Below are 20833 nucleotides of genomic sequence, written 5' to 3'. Positions count from 1 at the left end.
AACAATGCTGAAACATTCATTGGCTGGTCTAGGAATCTTGTAGTATGGAATAAAAGGCACAAGATGTTGTCTCTACTTATGCCTGACATGATCTAATTGTGTGAATTTTACCCCAGAGAAGTAATGGCATTGCCTTTGTTGGAGAGAAGCTGGAGCTCTTCAAGGAAGCATAGAACAACCTTTGTCAGAAGGACCTCTGCTATATAGTACCAGCTATCCAAACATTCCAGGTACTGATGACCCTTTATCATCATATGCTAATCATCAGACCACACAGCATTCTTGTCAGCTTCTATCTGTTTTACCACTAATAATTTGTTGGGTGATGAGATAATTAAAGCCGCGGTAATGGAGAATAAGATCGTGATTAGTTTTGTAGTCGACATAATTGTTTGTTTATTCATAAATAACAAAAACCTGAGAAATTATGGTAAAACAAAAAGGTCTTAATCCATGAAGCTAAATGTTGTTACTAGAATATCATCATGTTGTCGAGTAAGAAGCAAAGCACATGATAATATATAAATATATATATATATATATATATATATATACGATTACAAGTTGTTTATTTCACTTAAATGGCGCAAGTGATGACATAATTGATGAAGCTCTCAAGGATTTTTGAGGGAGACCTATCATAATATACCTAATTGAAATTAGAACTAGTAGACATTGTGGTGACCATCCCTCTTTTAAGTTCCTAAAGAGATATCATCTACAAGTGCTCGAGTCCCTATCACAATTCACAGCAACCAACCTACCAAATATTATCTGGTAGGGGCTTTTAACCTTGCGGCACTCCAAGTGAAGGAGAGCTTGGAGAGTTCATGTCATTAAGCAGCTCTTCAATCATCTGCAATGCAATCTCGTCCTCCTCATCACTGGCGGCGGCTGTGGCGGCGCTCGTCGATGGTGCCATTGCCGCCTCGTTTGGCGTGTGCAGCTCCTCTTTGCTGAGTTCCAAGGTCATGACCCAGTTAGAGTCGGCACGCGTGCCGGCACGCTTCTGCCACACGCCGATGTGCGACTTCTCGACGTCGAGCCTGAGGCAGGTGAGCGACGGCGACGGCGTCTTGCAACATTTACGCAGTTTGGCGCTAAGGATCTCCGACAGGCCGGTGGTTGAATTCTTAGGCACGGGAAAGTTGGTCTTCGCATTGCGGCCATTCATCAGCACCGCCGCCTCGTCGTACGCTCGTGCGGCTTCTTCCGCCGTCTCGAACGTCCCAAGCCACACCCTCCTCTTCCTGCATAAGATCATAATTCATAACAACCACAACCACATTTTGAGATACATACAATAGCTCTATATATATATATATATATATATATATATGCAATGAGCCAATGAGGTTCAAGTGGTTGGCTTACAGGAGAGGGTGTCTTATCTCGGAGACCCAGGAGCCCCAGTGGCGTTGTCTGACACCTCGGAACTTCTTAGATTGTACCATGCTGCAGAGGAGGATTAAGATGGATTTTAGGCAAGAGGAAAGAGGATGGTCCTTTGATTTGAATGAAATGTGATTGAGGCTACTACTGCTTACTAGCTACTAAGTGAGGATAAAGGGGAATAAAAGGAAGAGCAGCGTGTGCTGTCGGTGAAGACAATAGCCTTTTGCATAACCACCATAGTACAGTGGTAATAAACCCCCTCACCTACGACAGTGGGAAGATACTTAATACTTGTTCTAAGGTGCAGTGGTCCTCCATCATGCTCAGAAAAGAAAGCAGATCAAACGGTAAATTAATGTAAGATCTGAGAGTTTAGCTGCAGCAAAACATTATCTTAGTTAGGAAATGATTTTTAGTAGTAGTTGAGGAGAAAAGTTTATTTGAAGAGTGGATGATGATGATGATGATATCTATAGAGAGAAGTCTATCAAGAGATGAGTTACTGTTTAAAGATGTTATATATAGTGGAGGAACAAGACAATATTCTTTTTCTTTTATTTCAAATTTTTAATTGTTTTATTCTCTTTCATGTTCTAATTTACCAGTTTTTCTAGTTCGTAGTTTTAAAACACAAACTTTGCTCTATATATTTCTTCCTGATGGTAGGGATCATAGTTATGTCTATATTAATCAAGCTGTCTATGTTTTGATTGGAAATATCTTACTATTAGGATGTATATGGAACGCCGTCGGATATATAAAAATATTTATCTTAAATTGGATTTTAAATGAATATGTAATTATAATATTCATATCCGGTCCTACTATTATTGGATAATGTTAGAACTAGAATCGGATTCAAATAGAATGGGATAATAAATTAGATTTAGATTTCTCGTGAATAACTAGTATAGTATACAATTTTAAGAAACATACATTAAACATAGCTAAAAATTAATCTTATTTCAAAGCAATAAGTAAAAGCTTTTGCACTCAACCACTGTAGTTCATAGCTAAAAATTGAGCATAATGTTTTAATCATCCCACTCAAAATGACACAAAATAAATAAATTAAGAAAATCTAACATTAGTGTGAAGATTATTTCTCTAGAGACTAAAATTTATTCATACTATATAAGAATTGCATAACCTAAGACTTCTATTTATATTGATCTAAATATTAGACCACATATCCATTATCTACTAGTTTCTCTAAAAAAAACCATGGTATATTCATCGGAGCTCCGATGGATATGCATTCCCAATCCGAATCTGAATCCAATCAGTTTATTATATCTAAGTTAATTAGATTTGGAGCTAATTCGGGGATCGAAAAATATGGGTCTTGTTATATTACTTTCGTGATGTAAGTCTGAGAGCTTGAATAGATGCATGCATATCTAACGAAAGTGGTTGCCTAGTCCAACATGACGAGGTGGCCATTCTTTAACCTCTCGTTCCACGTTAATTTTTTTTATTTTATTTTAATTTTTCGTTTCAGTTCTTTATAATTACGAGTGCGAAAAGGGTACGAGTGGAGGGTGGGATTATTCCTCGATTTATTTTGGTGGGTGTACCCATCATCATTAAAATTTATGGGGTCCGTAATTACTATATACTAAACTAATCTAAAATAGAAGATTATACTTAATCTAATCTAAAGCAATTGAGTAAAGAAGAGGAAACTCTTCTACTTATCTATTTGTTACAGTAAATTTTGACCTAATGGTACCAAAATCCAACAATCTAATCATAGGTGATCATTTAGAACCTTTTTATGCACATAAAATATTGTTTTCAGAAAATTTTATGCACACTAAGTTTTTAATTAATTACTATGATCAATTATAAATTTTGATTATGTTGCTTCAGTCTTGTAACTACTAAACTATGTATTACAGTATGACCCTATGTTTGTGTTAAGGAAAAATATATGAAGATTAGTTTTAACTTTTACTCCCGTTCTTGTGAGGGTTTTGCTTTAATTATTAAACGGTATATAAATTAGTGATAATTAACACACATTTAAAAGAAAATCATCAAAATCTTTGAGAGGTTGACATTAATATCATTCAATTTTTTTCTTTGATATATTGTGTATTATACTAATTTCATATTAAGATAAATCTTTCTAAATATAGTCGACGATTTAAAAGTAAAAATAAAAAACTAACGACATATATAATTGATAACCTGTTGAATTTCTTCATACAATAATGTAAGATCCAATGGGAGAATAAAGTAATTTATCTAATCTCAACTGGATCATAAATAAAAAAGAGAACTAAAATTTACCCCTGCCTGGTTAAGCTGAAATTCACTTATTTTCTTATGATTTTATTTATATTACTTTACTCTCCTAAGATTATATTCAAATTAAACTCATTACTATCTTTATTATATTTATCTAAATACAGGTCAAATTTGAATATACTATTAAAAATAAATTTATAAGGATTAGATAAGTTTTTGAAGGTACCTAAAAATCCCTATGATCGATACTTAATAAAAAATTTATTAAAGCACTAAATTTAGGTTGCTTTAACAGTTCATCGTTCCAGAGTCTAAATGCTAAATATGAATAAGATAAAAAGCTTACAGAGTCCGAATTAAACACCATCAAGATATTGTTGTAGGCCATCGCTCTACTCCTATAAGCTACCGCACCATTAAGCAGAGCCAAACCACCAAATGATCGAACAATCTTATCCACAATAATTATTTATAGCTAGAGTTACTTCTGCGACTTTCTTAGTTATAAAAGAAAGTACCCACCAACTTTGCTGAAAGAGGTAACTTGCTAACTTAGTTTACCAAAGATAGAGGTAACATCCAGCATCTAATGTAGAGGGCGTCCTAAGTCCTTCTAAGTAATAACTAGTAAGAGGTTAAAGCTTTTGTACAGATGGCATAATGAATTTCTCCAATCCTTTGGGAATGTGATGCACCGTGCACGACGGCAAGACTCTTGAATGTCAACTGCCGATAGGCATAAGCAAAGGGTGGGTGTTTTTTGGGTCCATCTCCAACTATTTGTTTACTATATGGGAATTTCTTTTCCAATCAAATGGGAATCTCTACAAGATTGCTAGTGATGTTGGAGAGGGACGTTGTATTCGATAACCCAATTGACTAACACTAAATAACTGTATGCTGAAAGAGACTCGATCTTATTGCCTCAACTATGTCTTTAGCTATGCCGTATGAAAGCACCTCTAAATGCCAAAAATACAACGGTTTACATTTTGGAACGAACGACTTAGATTTTTTTTTTTTTCTTAATTACTTAGGAGCTCGCAAACTAAGTAAACCCTTTTACAATAAATGGATTGGATTCCATCCTCCACTAATGTGTGTGTGTCTCGTTGCCTTTTTTCCCTTTCACCGAAGTCGTCAACTTTAGATCTCAGACTCAGACATCCACTTTCCTCTCCACCATCTCTTGGTTATTTTATATCCATCCCCCAAAGGCCTGATCAAACTCATCCTCTTCTCATCTACTCTTTTATAATCTTCTATGGAGATATCTGACAGGAGGTGAAGGATATATGGCACGCATTCTGCTCCATGGAACACTTCATGCCACCATTTTTGAGGCGGAATCGCTCTCCAATCCATACAGGGCCAGTGGCAGTGCTCCAAATATCTTTCGCAAAGTATGTGAACTGATGCTTTCTTCTTGTTCCTCAGTGCCACTGAGATTTGCCAAGTTTTAATTATTCCTCGTGACAAAAGAATTACTCCAATTTTCCATGCCAGTGTGATGGTTGATTGCTTTGTATTTTGCATGTGAATATTGAATAGTTCTTGAAAAAATAAATAAGATGAATGCTCTAGGAGATAAATCTACCATACGTTTTTAATAAAATAAATCTAAAAAAAAATAAGACAATCGCAAGCACAGAGATTTTTATATGATAAAATCTCAAATCACGTAAACAATTACCAATCCAAACTCACTAAAAAACATATAGCAGTTATAGGATATTTATATATCACCCATTTATCTCTATGATAGGTAATTAAAACTTCCTTAAATATCTCAGATAAGGTACAAATTTATTTAAAAAATTATCCACGAATTATGTAGATTTTTAAAAATCCGTACTGATATTCGAATATCTTTTAAGTGTGTTCAAAGGCCCAGTGTTTGAACACCATTTCAAATACCTATAACTCACTAAACTAAGACTTCGTAAAATTTGTGTTAACATCCTACCAATGCCTTAGTAACACCTTCAACAAGAATATATTTTTGCTTCAATTTTCTTTTATTTTTCATTTCGATTTTCTTTGTCAACATTCACAGCACTTATGAATATGCTCATATAAAATTTATAGACATAGTAACATATTTAGAATAATTTTAAACATATGGTTAAATACATACAAATCTTATAGTTCTTAATTAAATTGCTAACCGAAATGTCATAACCAGCAACGATATGATATCCTGATCACTCTGGTTATGGCATTCTTGTTTTGTTTCACTTCAAATTTGGCAGGGTACGAAACTTCATAGATTGTTTCAGGTCGTAACTGCTAACTGCAGGTGCGTAGATGAATCATTATATATAATAGGATGATCCGTAGTTCCATTAAAACTTCAGCACTATATATGCATCTATTCACGCATTCATCCTCCTCCAGTTCACTAGTATTTTACACGTTGAATCCTTCTGTGTAGGTCGTTGAAGGAATTGAGGAGAGTAGTGGTCTCGGCAAAGGTTTCACCAAACTTTATGCAACAATCGACTTAGAGAAGACGCGAGTTGGTCGAACTAGAATGACAACAAATGAACCAGTCAATCCTCGTTGGTATGAGTCCTTCCACATTTACTGTGCTCACATGGCTTGCAACGTTATCTTCACCATCAAGATCGATGACCCGATCGGCGCAACCCTCATCGGAAGAGCTTATCTGCCTGTTCGAGATATTCTGGACGGCGACGAAGTTGATCGATGGCTTGAAATATGCGATGAACAAAAGAATCCGCTTCATGGAGGGGCTAAGATCCATGTGAAACTTCAGTACTTTGATGTATCAAGAGAGCGTAACTGGGGAAGGGGTATAAGGAGTGCAAAGTACCCTGGTGTTCCTTATACCTTCTTCTCACAGAGACAGGATTGCAAAGTTACACTATACCAAGATGCGCATGTCCCTGACGACTTCGTACCACAAATTCTTCTCGCTAATGGGAGGTATTATGAACCTCACAGATGTTGGGAGGAAATCTTTGACGCAATTAGTAATGCTCGGCATTTGATTTACATCACTGGTTGGTCTGTGTACACTGAGATCACCTTGATCAGGGACTCTAAGAGGGAAAAGCCAGGAGGCGATGCTACTCTTGGAGAGCTTCTCAAGAGGAAGGCCAGTGAAGGTGTTAGAGTGCTGATGCTGGTCTGGGATGATAGGAGTTCCATAGAGATTATTAAGGAGGACGGCAAGATGCACACGCATGACGAAGAAACTAGACATTACTTCCAAAGCAGCGACGTGCACTGCGTCTTGTGCCGTCGCAATCCTGACAGCGGAGCAAGCTTAGTTCAGGACCTAGAGGTCTCATTCCTGATCAGTCATCATCAAAAGATTGTAGTCGTGGATCACGAGATGCCTACCGCCAAGAATTCCGATCAATGGCGGCGGAGGATCGTGAGCTTCGTCGGCGGCATCGACCTCTGCGACGGGCGGTACGACACCCAGTTCCACTCTCTGTTCAGGACTCTGGACGCTGCTCATCACGACGATTTCCACCAGCCTAATTTCGCAAATTCTTCGATCAAGAAAGGCGGCCCGAGGGAGCCGTGGCACGACATCCATGCGAAACTCGAAGGGCCTGTTGCATGGGACGTTCTCTACAACTTCGAGCAGCGATGGCGAAAGCAGGGGGAGAAAGATCTTCTGGTGCAGCTCAGGGATCTCTCCGACACCATCATCCCGCCTTCTCCCGTGATGTTTCCGGAAGACGAAGAGAGCTGGAACGTCCAGCTCTTCCGATCCATAGACGGCGGCGCCGCCTTCGGCTTCCCTGACACTCCAGAAACCGCGACCAGAGCTGGACTCGTAAGCGGGAAGGACAACACCATTGACAGAAGCATCCAGGACGCTTATATCAACGCCATTCGCAGGGCGAAAAACTTCATCTACATCGAGAACCAGTACTTCCTCGGTAGCTCCTTTGCGTGGAAGGCGGATGGCATCAAGCCTGAAGACATCGGAGCGTTGCAGCTGATACCTAAAGAGATTGCATTGAAGGTGATGAGCAAGATTGAAGCTGGGGAGAGGTTTGCGGTTTACGTCGTAATTCCGATGTGGCCGGAGGGCGAGCCGGAGAGCAGACAGGTGAAGGCGATCCTGGATTGGCAGAGGAGGACGATGGAGATGATGTATACGGATATTGCTGAAGCGTTTCAAGCTAAGGGGATTGAAGCGGATGCCAGGGAATACCTCACCTTTTTTTGCTTGGGGAATAGGGAGGTGAAGAGGAGTGGAGAGTATGAACCTGAGGAGCAACCGGAGGCCGACACTGATTATAGCAGGGCTCAGCAGAGCAGGAGGTTCATGATCTACGTTCATAGCAAGATGATGATAGGTAATATTATTGATACCATCGATATTTATTTATACCATTAATATCAGCTAACAGTAATATTATTAATACTAGGATATAAGGGTTTTTTTAATTTAATCATAGCCGGTTAGATTTAACTCATGAGTTTTTTTCTTTTTTTTTCAAAAGGTGACAAGTATGATATTTTGAGGAATATTGTTGTAATTAGAAATAATTACATGTAGACTATTGAATTATTGTTCATTTATTTTTTTATATATCTTTTGTAACACTTTGAAGTGGTCAAACTATCTGATATTTCTCATTACCTGACATTGACACTAACACAATATATATAGTTATAAAAATCAGACTAGGTTGTCAAACCGTTAAATCGACCACCAAACTATTTCGTTGTTATTATCGAATATGAAATACAATTGATTGACTAGATTGCTTATATTTTTCAAAATTATGTACTTATCCTTAAGATTCTTCTATTTCTTACCCTACGAGTAATTTAGTCTTAAAATTAACATAATTATATATTTTTTAAAATTAATAGTGTAATTAAGTCATATGATTTGAATGGATAAATAATGAAAGAAATACATTTATATTTTTTATTTTACATATACTTTCTAATTTTTAGAATCATTTAAAACTATAAATTATGATAGTTATGTTGACAGTGTTTTATTAAAAATATCAAATAACTATCTAACCGTGAAAAGTTTTCTATTTTTCTCTAAAATAAGGGATAAAATTGTCCGAAAGAGTGTCTTTTAGTGTCCATTAATGCTTTCTAAAATACATAGTTGCATGCTATATGGCTTCAGTCGACGACGAGTACATCATCGTGGGATCCGCCAACATCAACCAGCGGTCAATGGACGGAGGCAGGGATTCGGAGATCGCCATGGGAGCGTACCAACCTCGCCATCTATCAACTACTACAGAGGCAGCAAGAGGCGAGATCTACGGCTTCCGGATGGCTCTGTGGTACGAGCATCTAGGGATGCTCGACCACTCCTTCCAGCATCCACAGAGCTTGGAATGCGTGAATAAAGTGAACAAAATCGCGGATAAGCACTGGGACTTATACTCCAGCGACAGCCTGCCGGTCACGGATAGGGACCTCCCTGGACATCTACTGCGTTATCCGATTTCCATCACTACTGAAGGAGTGGTAACGGAGTTGCCAGGGATGGAGTTCTTCCCTGATACTAGAGCTCCTGTACTTGGTGCCAAAATTGATATCTATCCTCCTATTCTCACCACATAGTAGTAGCTTTTGATTTATTTTCATAATTGTTGTTCACTATAATAACTTTTGAATAAAGCCACGTGTCCGGCTTACCATATTAACGTGACCCCCAATTTAATCACCGGACTACTTTTTATCGTCGAAGAAAGAAAATGTCACCTGAGCCTTCTCCCTGGGCAACAAGTGTCCTAAAAACGACATGCCAGTTTCGATTTTTTAAATAAACACTACATCATCCATATCCAATATCCACCCACCAAATAATATGGGGAACTTATCAACCATCCACCGATGCACTACGGACGGTCAAAAGTGTGACGCAAAATGGGTCGCATTAGGTATGATGATGGAGGGGAGACACATTTTGATTTTTGAGTTAGATCCCAATCATTCGTTGGCTCTTCGCATTATATATATTATATATTTACACGACCATGTATCTTAACAAATGGTGTTATACATCACATGATACTTACAGATTCCAAGAATATTCTTGGCACATGAAGAACAACCGCTTGGTCCACTTCCCTCGCATTAGACTACATTATAATTTTTACTTTTCTAATTCCCTTCATCCTTATCAAAGTTTGTTTTAGAGTAAATTGTACCTAAATCAATCCTATAACTCTGAAATTAAAATAGTTGAGATTTTATATAATCAGAACGGCTCGACCGGTATTGGATTCCTACCTAAGCCGACGGTTATACTCCCCAATCAATGGACTTCTCCATTTTAATAATCTGGAACAATCCCCTCCCCCCCCCCCCCCCCACAAATACTCAATAATGACGACATAAATATATATATACATTCATAACCAGAGGCAATCGATCCCTTTCCTAGAGTTAATAAATAGAAGCCAATTTTCCTCTGCGGCAACCCCCCAGATGTGTTGTGTGATGGGCTCCCACGGCTTAGCCTTAGCAGCCACCGCCATGGCCGTGTCCGGCACCGTTGTCCTTATCGCCCTCTGCCGGAATAAACCCCTCTTATTCCACTCCCTATTCACCCCTCTTGACGGGATAAACCCCCCGTCGCAGTCGCGCAATTTACGCCCCTGCATCTCCTCTGGTAATTAATTCGTGACTCCTTTTCTTTGCAAATGGTTTGTTTTCTCGGGCTAAATATTGTTTACTTGCAGAGAAGAGGAAAAGGGAGAGAGCGAGGAATAAGAGCAAGAAGAGAGTCCACTTCGCCGACGAAGTGGCGGAGTTGGAGTTGGAGTTGGAGTTGGATAAGAAGGCCGATAACGAGGTCAAATTAGTCCACTATTCTCGTAATCGTCAGGTGGAAGAGACGCAAATTGGAAGGATTAGTAGAATGCCTGCGAATAGGGCGGCGTTATACAATGGAATTCTCCGAGATCGGTTGCAGCGAGTGGCTTCTTCCTATTGATCGATCTTTAGATTTAGTTGCAAATCTCACCCCCTAACATTGAGATTTGAGACTGTAGATATAACAAAAATGTGGGTAAGCACTTTATCCTAAGGTAGTTGTTTTGATTGGCGTGTGTATAAGATCTAAGTGCATGTGTTATGTTTGTCCATAATGGTGAGCAGATATTGGCTTATATCTAAATTACCTTTGGGTCATTTTGCAGAAAAAATCAAAATGGTTTTTTAATTTTTACTTATTTATTTATTTTCTAAAAGAAATTTTGTAGATTGGATTCATTATACTTGTTGCGTGTTACAAACCTCGCATATGATAATAAAAAAAGGTAATATCAAAGTAGTAAGAAATAGATAAATACTTTTTGTAGGGCAAGTCAATTTTGGCATAGCCCTAAGATCTGGGGCAAAAGAAAAGTCATGGCAGCAAAAGACGACTACAGAGGCGACAATGCAAGACTTTGCAAAGATGAGGAGAGAGCTGATAACAATGCAAGGTAGCAACGGAGCAAAATGAGATAAAAGAGAGGGGAATAAGAACAACCTCGCATAAGAGAATAAAGAGCCTCTTCCCTTCTGTAGTCGCCAACTACGGAGAGAAGCCTCAACCCTACCCTAGTAGAATAAGTCTACAAAGGCCAAAAAAAGGCAAAAGCCAAGATACCAGAGTTACTACTTTTATTATAATAAAAAAATTCGTACAATAGTCATCTCTTTAATCATTGGAACACGATTCCATTGAAATTTTGTTTTTTATCTGTTGGAATTGAGTCACACATAATTGTCATTAAGATGTATAAATATAGAAGCATTATCCTGATTGGAAGCATTGATGACAACCGCCAGGTCCTTAGAATACATATAGCCAAGCAATAGCTAGGTTCTTTTCCTCTCTAAAAAAAATAAAGGCAAGGGCATGTGCAATGGCCGGATACATAACTTGAATAATTGAGTCTATTTCACCAACTGCTGAAAATTCTGGAGGGGGTTGAGAAGAGTCAAATTTTCTTCTTTCTTCTTTCTTTACTTTACTATCAATCAAACTACCCGCCGTAGATGACGAGATTCCCACTCGAAAGAAAGAGAGAGAGAGAGGCAGACAGAGGAGATCATAAAATACCATACATATATTGCAACTTGCTCTTTGATATACTCCATTATTATGTGGCTTACACCATACCAATAGATGGCCCCCACCTTATTCCTATATGCATTTATTGACCAAATATATGGACATATCTAATAGTTAGAAGTTGTTGGGCTTGTTTCAGCACACTGTATTTTTTTTTTTTTTTTGTAACAATTTGCGACGCATTATATTATTGCTATTTATAATTTGAATTAATCCTCTCTATCTGGTTATTCATATATTAAATGTTTCATTTTCTGTTACCAAGATAAAACGACAAGGTCGTCTTCAAGGATAGTGTATTAGTGTTGATGTGCATCCCTCACCGACTTGCCACGTCTGGCTCAGAGTAAAACTTATCCCATTAGTAATTGTGGTTGAAATTATTGCTAGCTAGTAGTTGTTTGAACAAAAAAGTAGGGAATTTTTTTTTAAAAAAAATACTTTTTTTATTTCTTAAAAATACATTGAGTTAAATTTAGGCTAAAAGCTATTAACATTAAGAATGTTTTCTGTAAGCAATACAATAGAATACTTATAATAGGGTATTAATAATCATAAACATAAAATATAGGGTGCTTTTTTATATAATTTCTCAAAGAAAACTATTAAATGTAGCTGGTTACTATCATGGTATTAGAGATCACGTTTAATTCTAAATATTCCGGCAGATTGGTAGATGGTATTTAAGAGAAACAAGGGGTGTGAATTAAGAAATTAAGTTGCCATCGTAAGTCATGCAGATCGCATAACAATTAACACTCAAAAACTCAAAAGCTACTGGAAGATGACGTTAGAAATTAAATTTCTAGTTTATTCCATCTCGTTCGTCAACGCCTTTCATACTATTTTTCACAAGAAAGGAAGACGTGGACGGATTCCGAACCAACCTTTCTTCTCAAAACACTCTTCCTTTTATAAGTCTCTATCCATCTCTTTTACGAAGGAATTTGGCGTACCATTTTATACCTATATATTTCTTCTAATTAGGTGTGTTTTAAATTTACTGCAGATATAACATATAGATTTTTTTTTTTTACAAAAGAAAATGGTTCAGATAATGTTAATTCGATCCAGTCTATATTCGAGTTAGATATATATATATATATATATATATATTTTGGTTACATATCTTATTATTTATTATATAATTTTAGACTTAATATACAGAGCTTGAAAATTAAAATGAGAAAAAATATACTCTATCCCTGTATAAATTTAGACCATAATTTTAAGTGTTTCCAGACTTTTATTTGTGCTACTTAACTTCAGTGTAGTCTAATCGAGGTGACGTCATTATTTTTACAAGAAGATAAAGAAAATAGTCCATTAACATTGTTCAAAATATAATAATTATTAATAAAAGTATTGTGCTGTATGAAAAATGTTAAATCTAACAAGTCATAACTAAAAACTCAACTTAGATCTTAAAAAAAACTATTTTATCTTTCAATAAATTATTAAAGTAATAGTTTAGAAGCTATTATAATAGTACAAGGAAATATATCTTATTTTATATGAGATAAAAATTGCTAATAAATATTTAAAATATATTTTAAGAAGAAAAGGTATATATGGTTGGTCCTGCGACGCTCTGTATGACGGCAGAAGGCGTAGCGCTGCGCGGCAGAGGAAGCAGTAGTTCTGGCCCTGCCAGACGAGGCGTCCAGCGAGCCAATTACGAGCCGCGGCTGTGACTGTAATTGTGGTCCCCCGAGAATATAGCTTCGTCTTCTGATTGGGCCACCCAATTACCAATGACAACCCCACTCTTTCCTTTCTCTCTCTTTGCTATTCCGCCTCGGGATAAGGTTAAGTTACAGTGTCTCTCTCTCTCCTTTCCCTTCTCTCTTCTCTCTCCTCTCTCCTCTCCCCTCTCCCCTCTCCCATCTCCCCTCTCCCTATCATGGATGATAAGTTTCCCACCCACTCTCTCATGGCCGATCCATTCACCAGTAGGACAAATATCGCAATTTAGCTAAGCCAAGGTTTCGAGCCGCCTCTCTTTCTTCTTCTTCTTCTTCTTCTCCCCTTAGGTCTTTGAGACGACCACGGCGGTGGATGAGGGGCTAAGTATAGATATGCTCTTTAGCGGATCTTTCTCTGCCTGGATCCGACAGCTTCTCGCTTGCATGGGGTAAGTCTATTAGCTCCCGTCCATATCCTTGGCTTTTTGCTCTTTGATTTGCTCATCCCTTTAAATTTCTGTTACGTTCTAGTATGGTTGGATATTAGATTCCAGTGGTGAGAAATTGGGCTTCTTGAAGAAAATAAAACGAGGAATTAGTTGCTAGTTTCGTTTGGTACAATTTGTGAAAGATGCTCATGATGATGAAAAAAGTACTTTCTGGTGGGGGGGTGATGTGGATGCGAGAGTATGTGTATTGCTACTCTGCTCCTAATAATTGATGATTGAAGATCTGAATTTGCTATGTTAAATTGTCTGTTTGGATAAGATAATAATGTCAGTCCGAAAATGAGAACTGTCTTTGAAAGTCAAATAGACCTTTTTTTAAGTCCCTAAAGAAACTTGATTTGTATCTGGTACTTCTGTGATGTATTAATGCTTGTCGGTATTTAAAAAATATAACTTTGCTGTATACTTGTATTTACCGTGCTTTACTTGTTATTGAAACTGCGATGCACTGAATCTCTCTGATAGTAATCGTTTACATGGTCAATCTGGTTTGTAACAGAACAGAGGTTGTCTTGGATGCTATACTAAGCCTACCGCAATTATTGCAGTGGACGAGCCTTCAAAGGGTCTAAAAATCCAAGGTCGAACAGTGCAAAAGCCCAGTGTGTCTGAGGATTTTTGGAGTACTAGCACGTATGATATGGAAAAAAGTGGAGTTCAATCTCAAAGGAGCATCTCTTCAATCAGCACATCAGCACAAACCGCTGATCACCAAGGAGCAGGAAGTAGCAGTAATCATCCTGAATTTGTGAATCATGGTAATTGCAATTGAAACCATCCTACTTAGTTGCATTGTATATGCGTATATATATATATATATATGTTTAGTAACAATGCCATCCGTATTATCTGCCATTTCGCTTTCTTGTACTTGACTTATGTATTACTTAAAGATCATTAGCTTATTTAACGAAATACCTATAAAAATAATGAAGGATAGAAAAGACTGCCAATGCTGCTTTTCTGATTCAGTATTGTGAATTCTGTAAATTGACTAATTTAAACTATTCAACAATTAGGTTTTTGCACAAATAAGAAAAGAAAAATCAACAATATTTGTGTCTCTTGATGATAGTGTTAGGAAAAGCAGTACCCTTTCATCCCCATGTAGTGTTAGCAAACTAATGATGCAATTTGTATGCATAAAGGGTACATGATTAATCTATTTACCATCAAGTACATTATGGATAGGTGGATGCACAGTCAAACTAATATGCAGAATGTAGATGGCGAATAAACCACCACATTAAAATCATTTCTAACCCCTATGTTGACTATATGCATTTGACCATTGTGCTTTCAAATCTTAGGTCTTCTGCTCTGGAATCAGAGTAGACAGCAGTGGATTGGAAATAGGCAGCCTAATTCTCGGTCACAACAGATACGAGAACCGAAGTTAAGGTATGTGGAATAAAATGTTCTCTACTCATGTAAGAAGTAGATTATCTAAGAAATATTTGGGACTTCATTACCTGTGGCAAATAATAGTATCAGAATGTTTCTCATTATGTTCCAGATTTAAGTTTTGAATTGCATTAAATGTCCAACGTATCACTCTATGCTTGATCTGCTGGGGATTGGGGAGGCCTAACTTATGCTTATCTTTTGTTGAATCTTATTTAGTCCTTAGGGAGTTGTCTTGAAACAATATATAATCATTCTCAATTCAGAGGAATTGTTAGGACTTAAAGTCTTATTTATTTACAAAGGTAGGGCGATAGTAATAAAGGGAAGAAAGGAGAAAAGTATGAGAGTGAAGTGGATTGTATAACTTCGGCCCTCGTTCAATTCAAAAATAATTTTTTACTTATTTTGTAATACAATTTCTTATTCTATAATCATAGCTTAATATTTAAATACTCTTATTCTAAAATATAAAAATTATTTATCAATTATATTTTATACCACACTAATTCAATTACCTATTTACTCTTGATATCTGTCTGACTAAACTATTTTATATCAAAAAAAGATATTTATCATAAGTTCATAAAAAATAAAAAATATTTTTAATTTTTTTTTAATTTTATATTACATCAAAAGTAATTACTACAATCTTATTTTAGAATATAAGTAAATATAAGAATAATCATATTTAGAATAAATGCCTTATTTTGAGAATAACAGATAAGAATGCATATTCTATAATTGCTCTTATTCCTAAAGCAAATAATGCCTCATAAAATGTATCCGTGCATAACCTTAGAGAGAGATGTATTGAAGAAAATACACATTGAGTTTGCCTCTGCTAAAGAATGATGTGAATTTCTTTTTCTTGAAGTTTGAATTCCTACCGAATGTTCCCATGTATAAATATATAACTTATATACTGACTTCTAGTTTCTACTACTCATTTTTAGTTACGACAAAGAGTAGTGCATGAATATGAGAAAGAGGCGCACATAAATTATCCCAGCATAAAGGGGGTTTGCATAGAATAGGTTTTTGACCCCTGTTTCTTAAGCGTCGATTAGAAGCCAAGTTTGTACTTCCCATGAGAATGATAAACCTGTGGGATTCAAGTAAAACTTTGATGCATACTTTCTTTCGGTAAACCATCGATAGACAGTAACATTTTGCTCATAGGATGAATTGAATCTACATCTTTTGAGATAAATACCGGAGCCCTTAATTTCTCAAGTTATGGGAAGAGCTACCTCAAAATAGTTAGTTCTTGACGGTTAGGGTGTAGGCTTTTGGAGTGTTAAGGATCTCGGACGTCAGAGCTGATTTAAGATTGTGGACTCAAGTCATGGAATGGTTAAGCAGAATGCAAGTTAAAGACTAAAGCCTTCCTCACTCTAGTGCCTCAGTATATAGCCTAATAATGCGGTCATCAGTTAATTTTAAGCATAGTTTGCCAAGTATTTTCTTGCCTTGCCAGAAGAAAAAGTTTTCTACAAGCAGGTAGAGTAATGGTATTGCTTTGTAGATGCAATTGCAGAGTGTATCCATTCTTCCATTTTGTTACACTGTTTGAATATCAATGACAGAAGAGGAATAATTAATCTGTTGCTTCTCTTGTTTGACGAATCTCCAAAGGCAATTAGCAAAAGTATGCAACTTTGTGCAACTTTTTGTTGATATACTTCTGGGATTTAATATTCCATTCCCAGTTCCATGAATTCTGAATCCTCTCATTTATCCACATCCGATCTGTCTGCAGTTGTAAATTTGTCTGCACAGTATCATTTCGACGATAGCAGTCTTGTACATTTTATTCTCTGAAATCGGAAGAGAGCTCGTCTAATCATGCAGTCAGTTGTTTTATTCGCTCCTTCACTTATTTCTAGTACATGTAATTGCAGTTGGAATGCAACATACGAAAGTTTACTGGGAACAAACAAGCCATTTCCGCAGCGCATTCCTCTGTCTGTGAGGCCTCATCCAATAGCTTGCACATCTAAAGTAGTAAACTACCACTTTCCAAGTATGTCATCTGCTTAAATTGGATTCTCTGGTTGCAGGAAATGGTGGATTTTCTTGTGGATGTCTGGGACCTGGAGGGGATGTATGATTGATTAGCGAAACAAAGATGGCACTGGAATTGTATGAGTTAGCTGAGCCAATTCATTGGCACCTGTTAGGATCACATAGGTATTTGTTTGTATCTTAGACTTAGAACTACAGAGGGGATCCTTCTCAAAGCTAGTGTTGTGGTATGTATCGTATTCTTACAATGATAATATAGTGTATTATTATTTTTTCATATAAGTAAATCATCTCTTCGTGGCCTTCTTTTAACTTGATTGCCTAAAAAATTGAGAAGATGCTACAAGCTATGTGAGGACATATATTAACATATATATATTTTTTAAATGTAGCACCTTAAGAACTTGAAGCGGAGCAGCATATATTAAGCATTGAGTTTGTCATTTATTGGTCCAGTTTATCTAGTTATCTCAACTAATTGCTACCTGCTTCCATATTAATGCAAAGCTTATGGGCAAAATTATCTTATATAGGTATCATTTTTATGCCGGTCCTCCCTGTCTTCTCTACCATCACAAACTAGAGAATGTGAACCAGATTCGCCATAAATACTGCAAATCGCTAACCCATGCCTCCTTAAACTGCAAGGCAACTCCAGTAGGAACTTAGACCCAGATAAAGCTTTCACAAGTCACAACAACGTAGACCCAGATGGAACTTAATTTATCATTAATCCATCAATTTAGACTTGACCTAAACCAAATATCTTTTAAGACCATTCCCATTTCGTTTTTTCACATGGGTAAAAATATAAAACAAAAACAAGTTATTATTATATTTTCTTTAAGGAGAAATATTGAGAGAATTTCCAAACTAAAATTATTTGTTAAGCTATATTTGCCCCTGAGATTTTCTTTTTAAGATATTTTATAAATCACACCCTAAATTTTATTTATTTTATAATTCATACTCTGTTTTTTTATTATTTTATAACTCGACGCATCCTTTTTATCTATAATTCATGTTTAAAACCATAACATTATTTTGACTAACTAACATCGACTAAATTACTAAAATACCCTCCCAACTATTTTTTTTTCTACTCTCCTGAAGAAGACACAAGTAATTTCTGTATTTATAATATAATAGAATATTTTTTTGCTGGTACAGAGAGTATTAAATGAGAATTATAAAAACAAAAAATAGGAGTCGAATTACAAAATATTTTTAAAAAAGACAGAGTGTGAATCACAAAATAAATAAAATATAAAATGTGATTTATAAAATTTCCATTCTTTTTCTTATTATAAGTATTCCTTTCTTTCCTACCGATACCATCAACTACTCTCTTGCTGTAAGAATCATGCGCCCAGTGAAGTGCATGCAACTGGCTGGCAAATGCAAGTAGCAAGAAGAAATTGTCACCCCAGATGGGCTTTATGTCAGTTTGCACATGTTTTAATCTTCTGTATATATATTTCTAATCCACTATCTACTAACAAAAAAAATCTGCCACTTGATATCAAACCAGAAGAATCAAATGTACGACCAAAGAACAAAGTCTAGGATGCATGCACTGCATCTCCTTAATCCTCCTCACTTCAACCCCTCCAAGTTGCCATGGAAATTAACCTTTCTTACTATAAGCTTCTATTTAATTAGATGCGTGCACTGCTAGGCTGTACCTCCTCCTCTTTAATCCAAGTGCATGGAAACTTATAAATTCCAACCTGGATTATACTACTTCTTTATGCCTCCAAATAATAAAATTCTTATTAAACCACTACTTGATGAAAAAAAATAAAACGAGTAATTAACAAGCCCTGGTCAAAGATAGGCTGCTCTTTTAGCTTAAACAACTCCCAACTTGGAAATGACCTTGGAAAATGTAACCTAGACTGACCGAGGTTTCCTTATTGTTGCTTCTCAGTAATGCCAATAATATTTTTGCATGGAATATATATCATGAAACTTGTACTATATTGCTTTATTATTCGTTTGGGGTACCGTTAACACAAAAATAAAAAGGTTTGGGGTTTTATCGAAAAATGAATAAAATACTAATAGTTTGTTTACGTCGAGAAATAACGTTTACAGCTGTAAAGCCAGATACACACCTGGCCAGCTTTTTTCAAACCCTAGTCCGTTGATTTGAGGGAAAAGACATCGGAATAAGTATAAAATAATGTCGGAGAATTTATCAGAAAACACCCTAAATTTTACTTTTAGTATAATTCGCACCGGCAGCATCTCATCTGATGGAATAGCTAGAGCTATATGGTGTTATTTTTTGCCAAAAATAAAAAACTAAAATATATCTTCCGTTGACTTACATTTATAGTTAATTTAACTGTTTATTAAGAAAACTAACATCGAAATATTTGTGAGACATATAAAAATATTGAGTCAAATAATAATAATAATAATAATAATAATAGTAAAATATAAGGTATTTTTTGATAAATCTTCCAATAATCTTATATCTCCTTTAATTACCGTGATATATATATATATATATATATATATATAAATGTAATTATAAGGGTCGGTGTCAGTGAGAATATAAATTATATGGTGCAATGGATGCAACCATAATATATCTACAGACCTACCCAAAGACGAAAATGTTGGTATTCTTTTCTACACACTTGTAACTTTGTAAGGCAAGGGACGTTGATACGTGTCATTAAGTAACTATTTAGATGCATGAACTTTTCTATTTTTAATTTTATATAGATGCATGAACTGACTAACAATAGCTGTGACTGTCCCCAACTTTGGACCCACTATTACTGTATTCAAAACTAATAAAGTTTGAGGCCAGATACATGCATGTCACTATAAATATAATTGTTTCCTTCCAAATCATAGACGTTTAAGTAATCTTTTTTCCTTAATTTAACGCACAACTTGCATTAATCATCCCACTGGAAAAGGTACCATTCTTCGTTTCAAGTTTATTAGGTTAAATAATACAGGAATAATTTAACTTAGACATCTAAGATACCAACATTTTCTCCATCCGTTTCTTCCAATTTTTTTTAATCACGTACATTTTGATCTCATAAGTTTTATGATTTAGATGTCCATGTAGTTTTTTTCTTCTTAGTTTAAATTGTCTATATTAGATACTCTTCTTAGTTTAGACGATGTATATGAAAAATGATGATAATTTATACGGTCTAAATAGAATTATATATCAAATATGTTTTGAGTTAGATATATTTTATCACTGTGTAATTATGCATAAAATTATTTACCTCATTGTATTTTAAAAAATATAAAACTAGTCTCTGTATTCATGATTAAAATGTGACCGTTAATTTTTTTGTTAAACTTAACTGAGCGTCATGATTATTTTATTTATTTAGTAATGTTATCTCAAAAATCTACGTATCTTATTTAACAAACACGACGAAGTATTTTAATCATTTTAGTACTATTTAGTTAAATTCAATAGAAAAACT

At 35.7% G+C, this 20833-nt stretch overlaps 4 protein-coding genes across 9 annotated transcripts; 3 read left to right on the top strand and 1 right to left on the bottom strand.

Moving 5' to 3' along the window:
- Nucleotides 1–552: 552 nt before the first annotated feature.
- LOC140781198 (ethylene-responsive transcription factor WIN1) lies at nt 553–1604 on the bottom strand. Its single transcript, XM_073127058.1, has 2 exons — nt 1375–1604; nt 553–1250 (listed from the first exon to the last, which is right to left on the bottom strand). The coding sequence occupies exons 1-2, from the start codon at nt 1452–1454 to the stop codon at nt 788–790; spliced, it is 543 nt and encodes a 180-aa protein (XP_072983159.1). The 5' UTR covers nt 1455–1604; the 3' UTR covers nt 553–787.
- A 3236-nt stretch (nt 1605–4840) lies between these two features.
- Nucleotides 4841–9313, top strand: LOC140780889 (phospholipase D alpha 1-like). Of its 2 annotated transcripts, none has more exons than XM_073126594.1 (3): nt 4841–5051; nt 6083–7991; nt 8789–9313. In XM_073126594.1, exons 1-3 carry the CDS (start codon nt 4944–4946, stop codon nt 9232–9234), a joined length of 2463 nt encoding a protein of 820 aa, XP_072982695.1. In that variant the 5' UTR covers nt 4841–4943; the 3' UTR covers nt 9235–9313. The 2 variants fall into 2 exon arrangements, with proteins under 2 accessions (XP_072982695.1, XP_072982696.1); XM_073126595.1 differs by lacking the exon at nt 4841–5051 and adding an exon at nt 5132–5947.
- Nucleotides 9314–10023: 710 nt separating this feature from the next.
- On the top strand, nt 10024–10795 carry LOC140782257 (uncharacterized). Its single transcript, XM_073128734.1, has 2 exons — nt 10024–10288; nt 10359–10795. The coding sequence occupies exons 1-2, from the start codon at nt 10105–10107 to the stop codon at nt 10610–10612; spliced, it is 438 nt and encodes a 145-aa protein (XP_072984835.1). The 5' UTR covers nt 10024–10104; the 3' UTR covers nt 10613–10795.
- Nucleotides 10796–13530: 2735 nt separating this feature from the next.
- On the top strand, nt 13531–17678 carry LOC140782681 (uncharacterized). Of its 5 annotated transcripts, none has more exons than XM_073129379.1 (5): nt 13531–13874; nt 14439–14692; nt 15245–15335; nt 17243–17309; nt 17402–17678. In XM_073129379.1, exons 1-5 carry the CDS (start codon nt 13819–13821, stop codon nt 17453–17455), a joined length of 522 nt encoding a protein of 173 aa, XP_072985480.1. In that variant the 5' UTR covers nt 13531–13818; the 3' UTR covers nt 17456–17678. The 5 variants fall into 5 exon arrangements, with proteins under 5 accessions (XP_072985480.1, XP_072985483.1, XP_072985481.1 ...); XM_073129382.1 differs by having other exon boundaries at nt 13541–13874; nt 14434–14692; XM_073129380.1 differs by having other exon boundaries at nt 13557–13874; nt 17243–17305.
- Nucleotides 17679–20833: the final 3155 nt, after the last annotated feature.

This window comes from Typha latifolia, chromosome 2 (genome assembly GCF_019914945.1).
Source record: "Typha latifolia isolate L0001 chromosome 2, TyphaL0001v2, whole genome shotgun sequence".
NCBI classification, from domain to species: Eukaryota; Viridiplantae; Streptophyta; class Magnoliopsida; order Poales; family Typhaceae; genus Typha; species Typha latifolia.
This window is presented reverse-complemented; position numbering and strand designations above follow the sequence as displayed.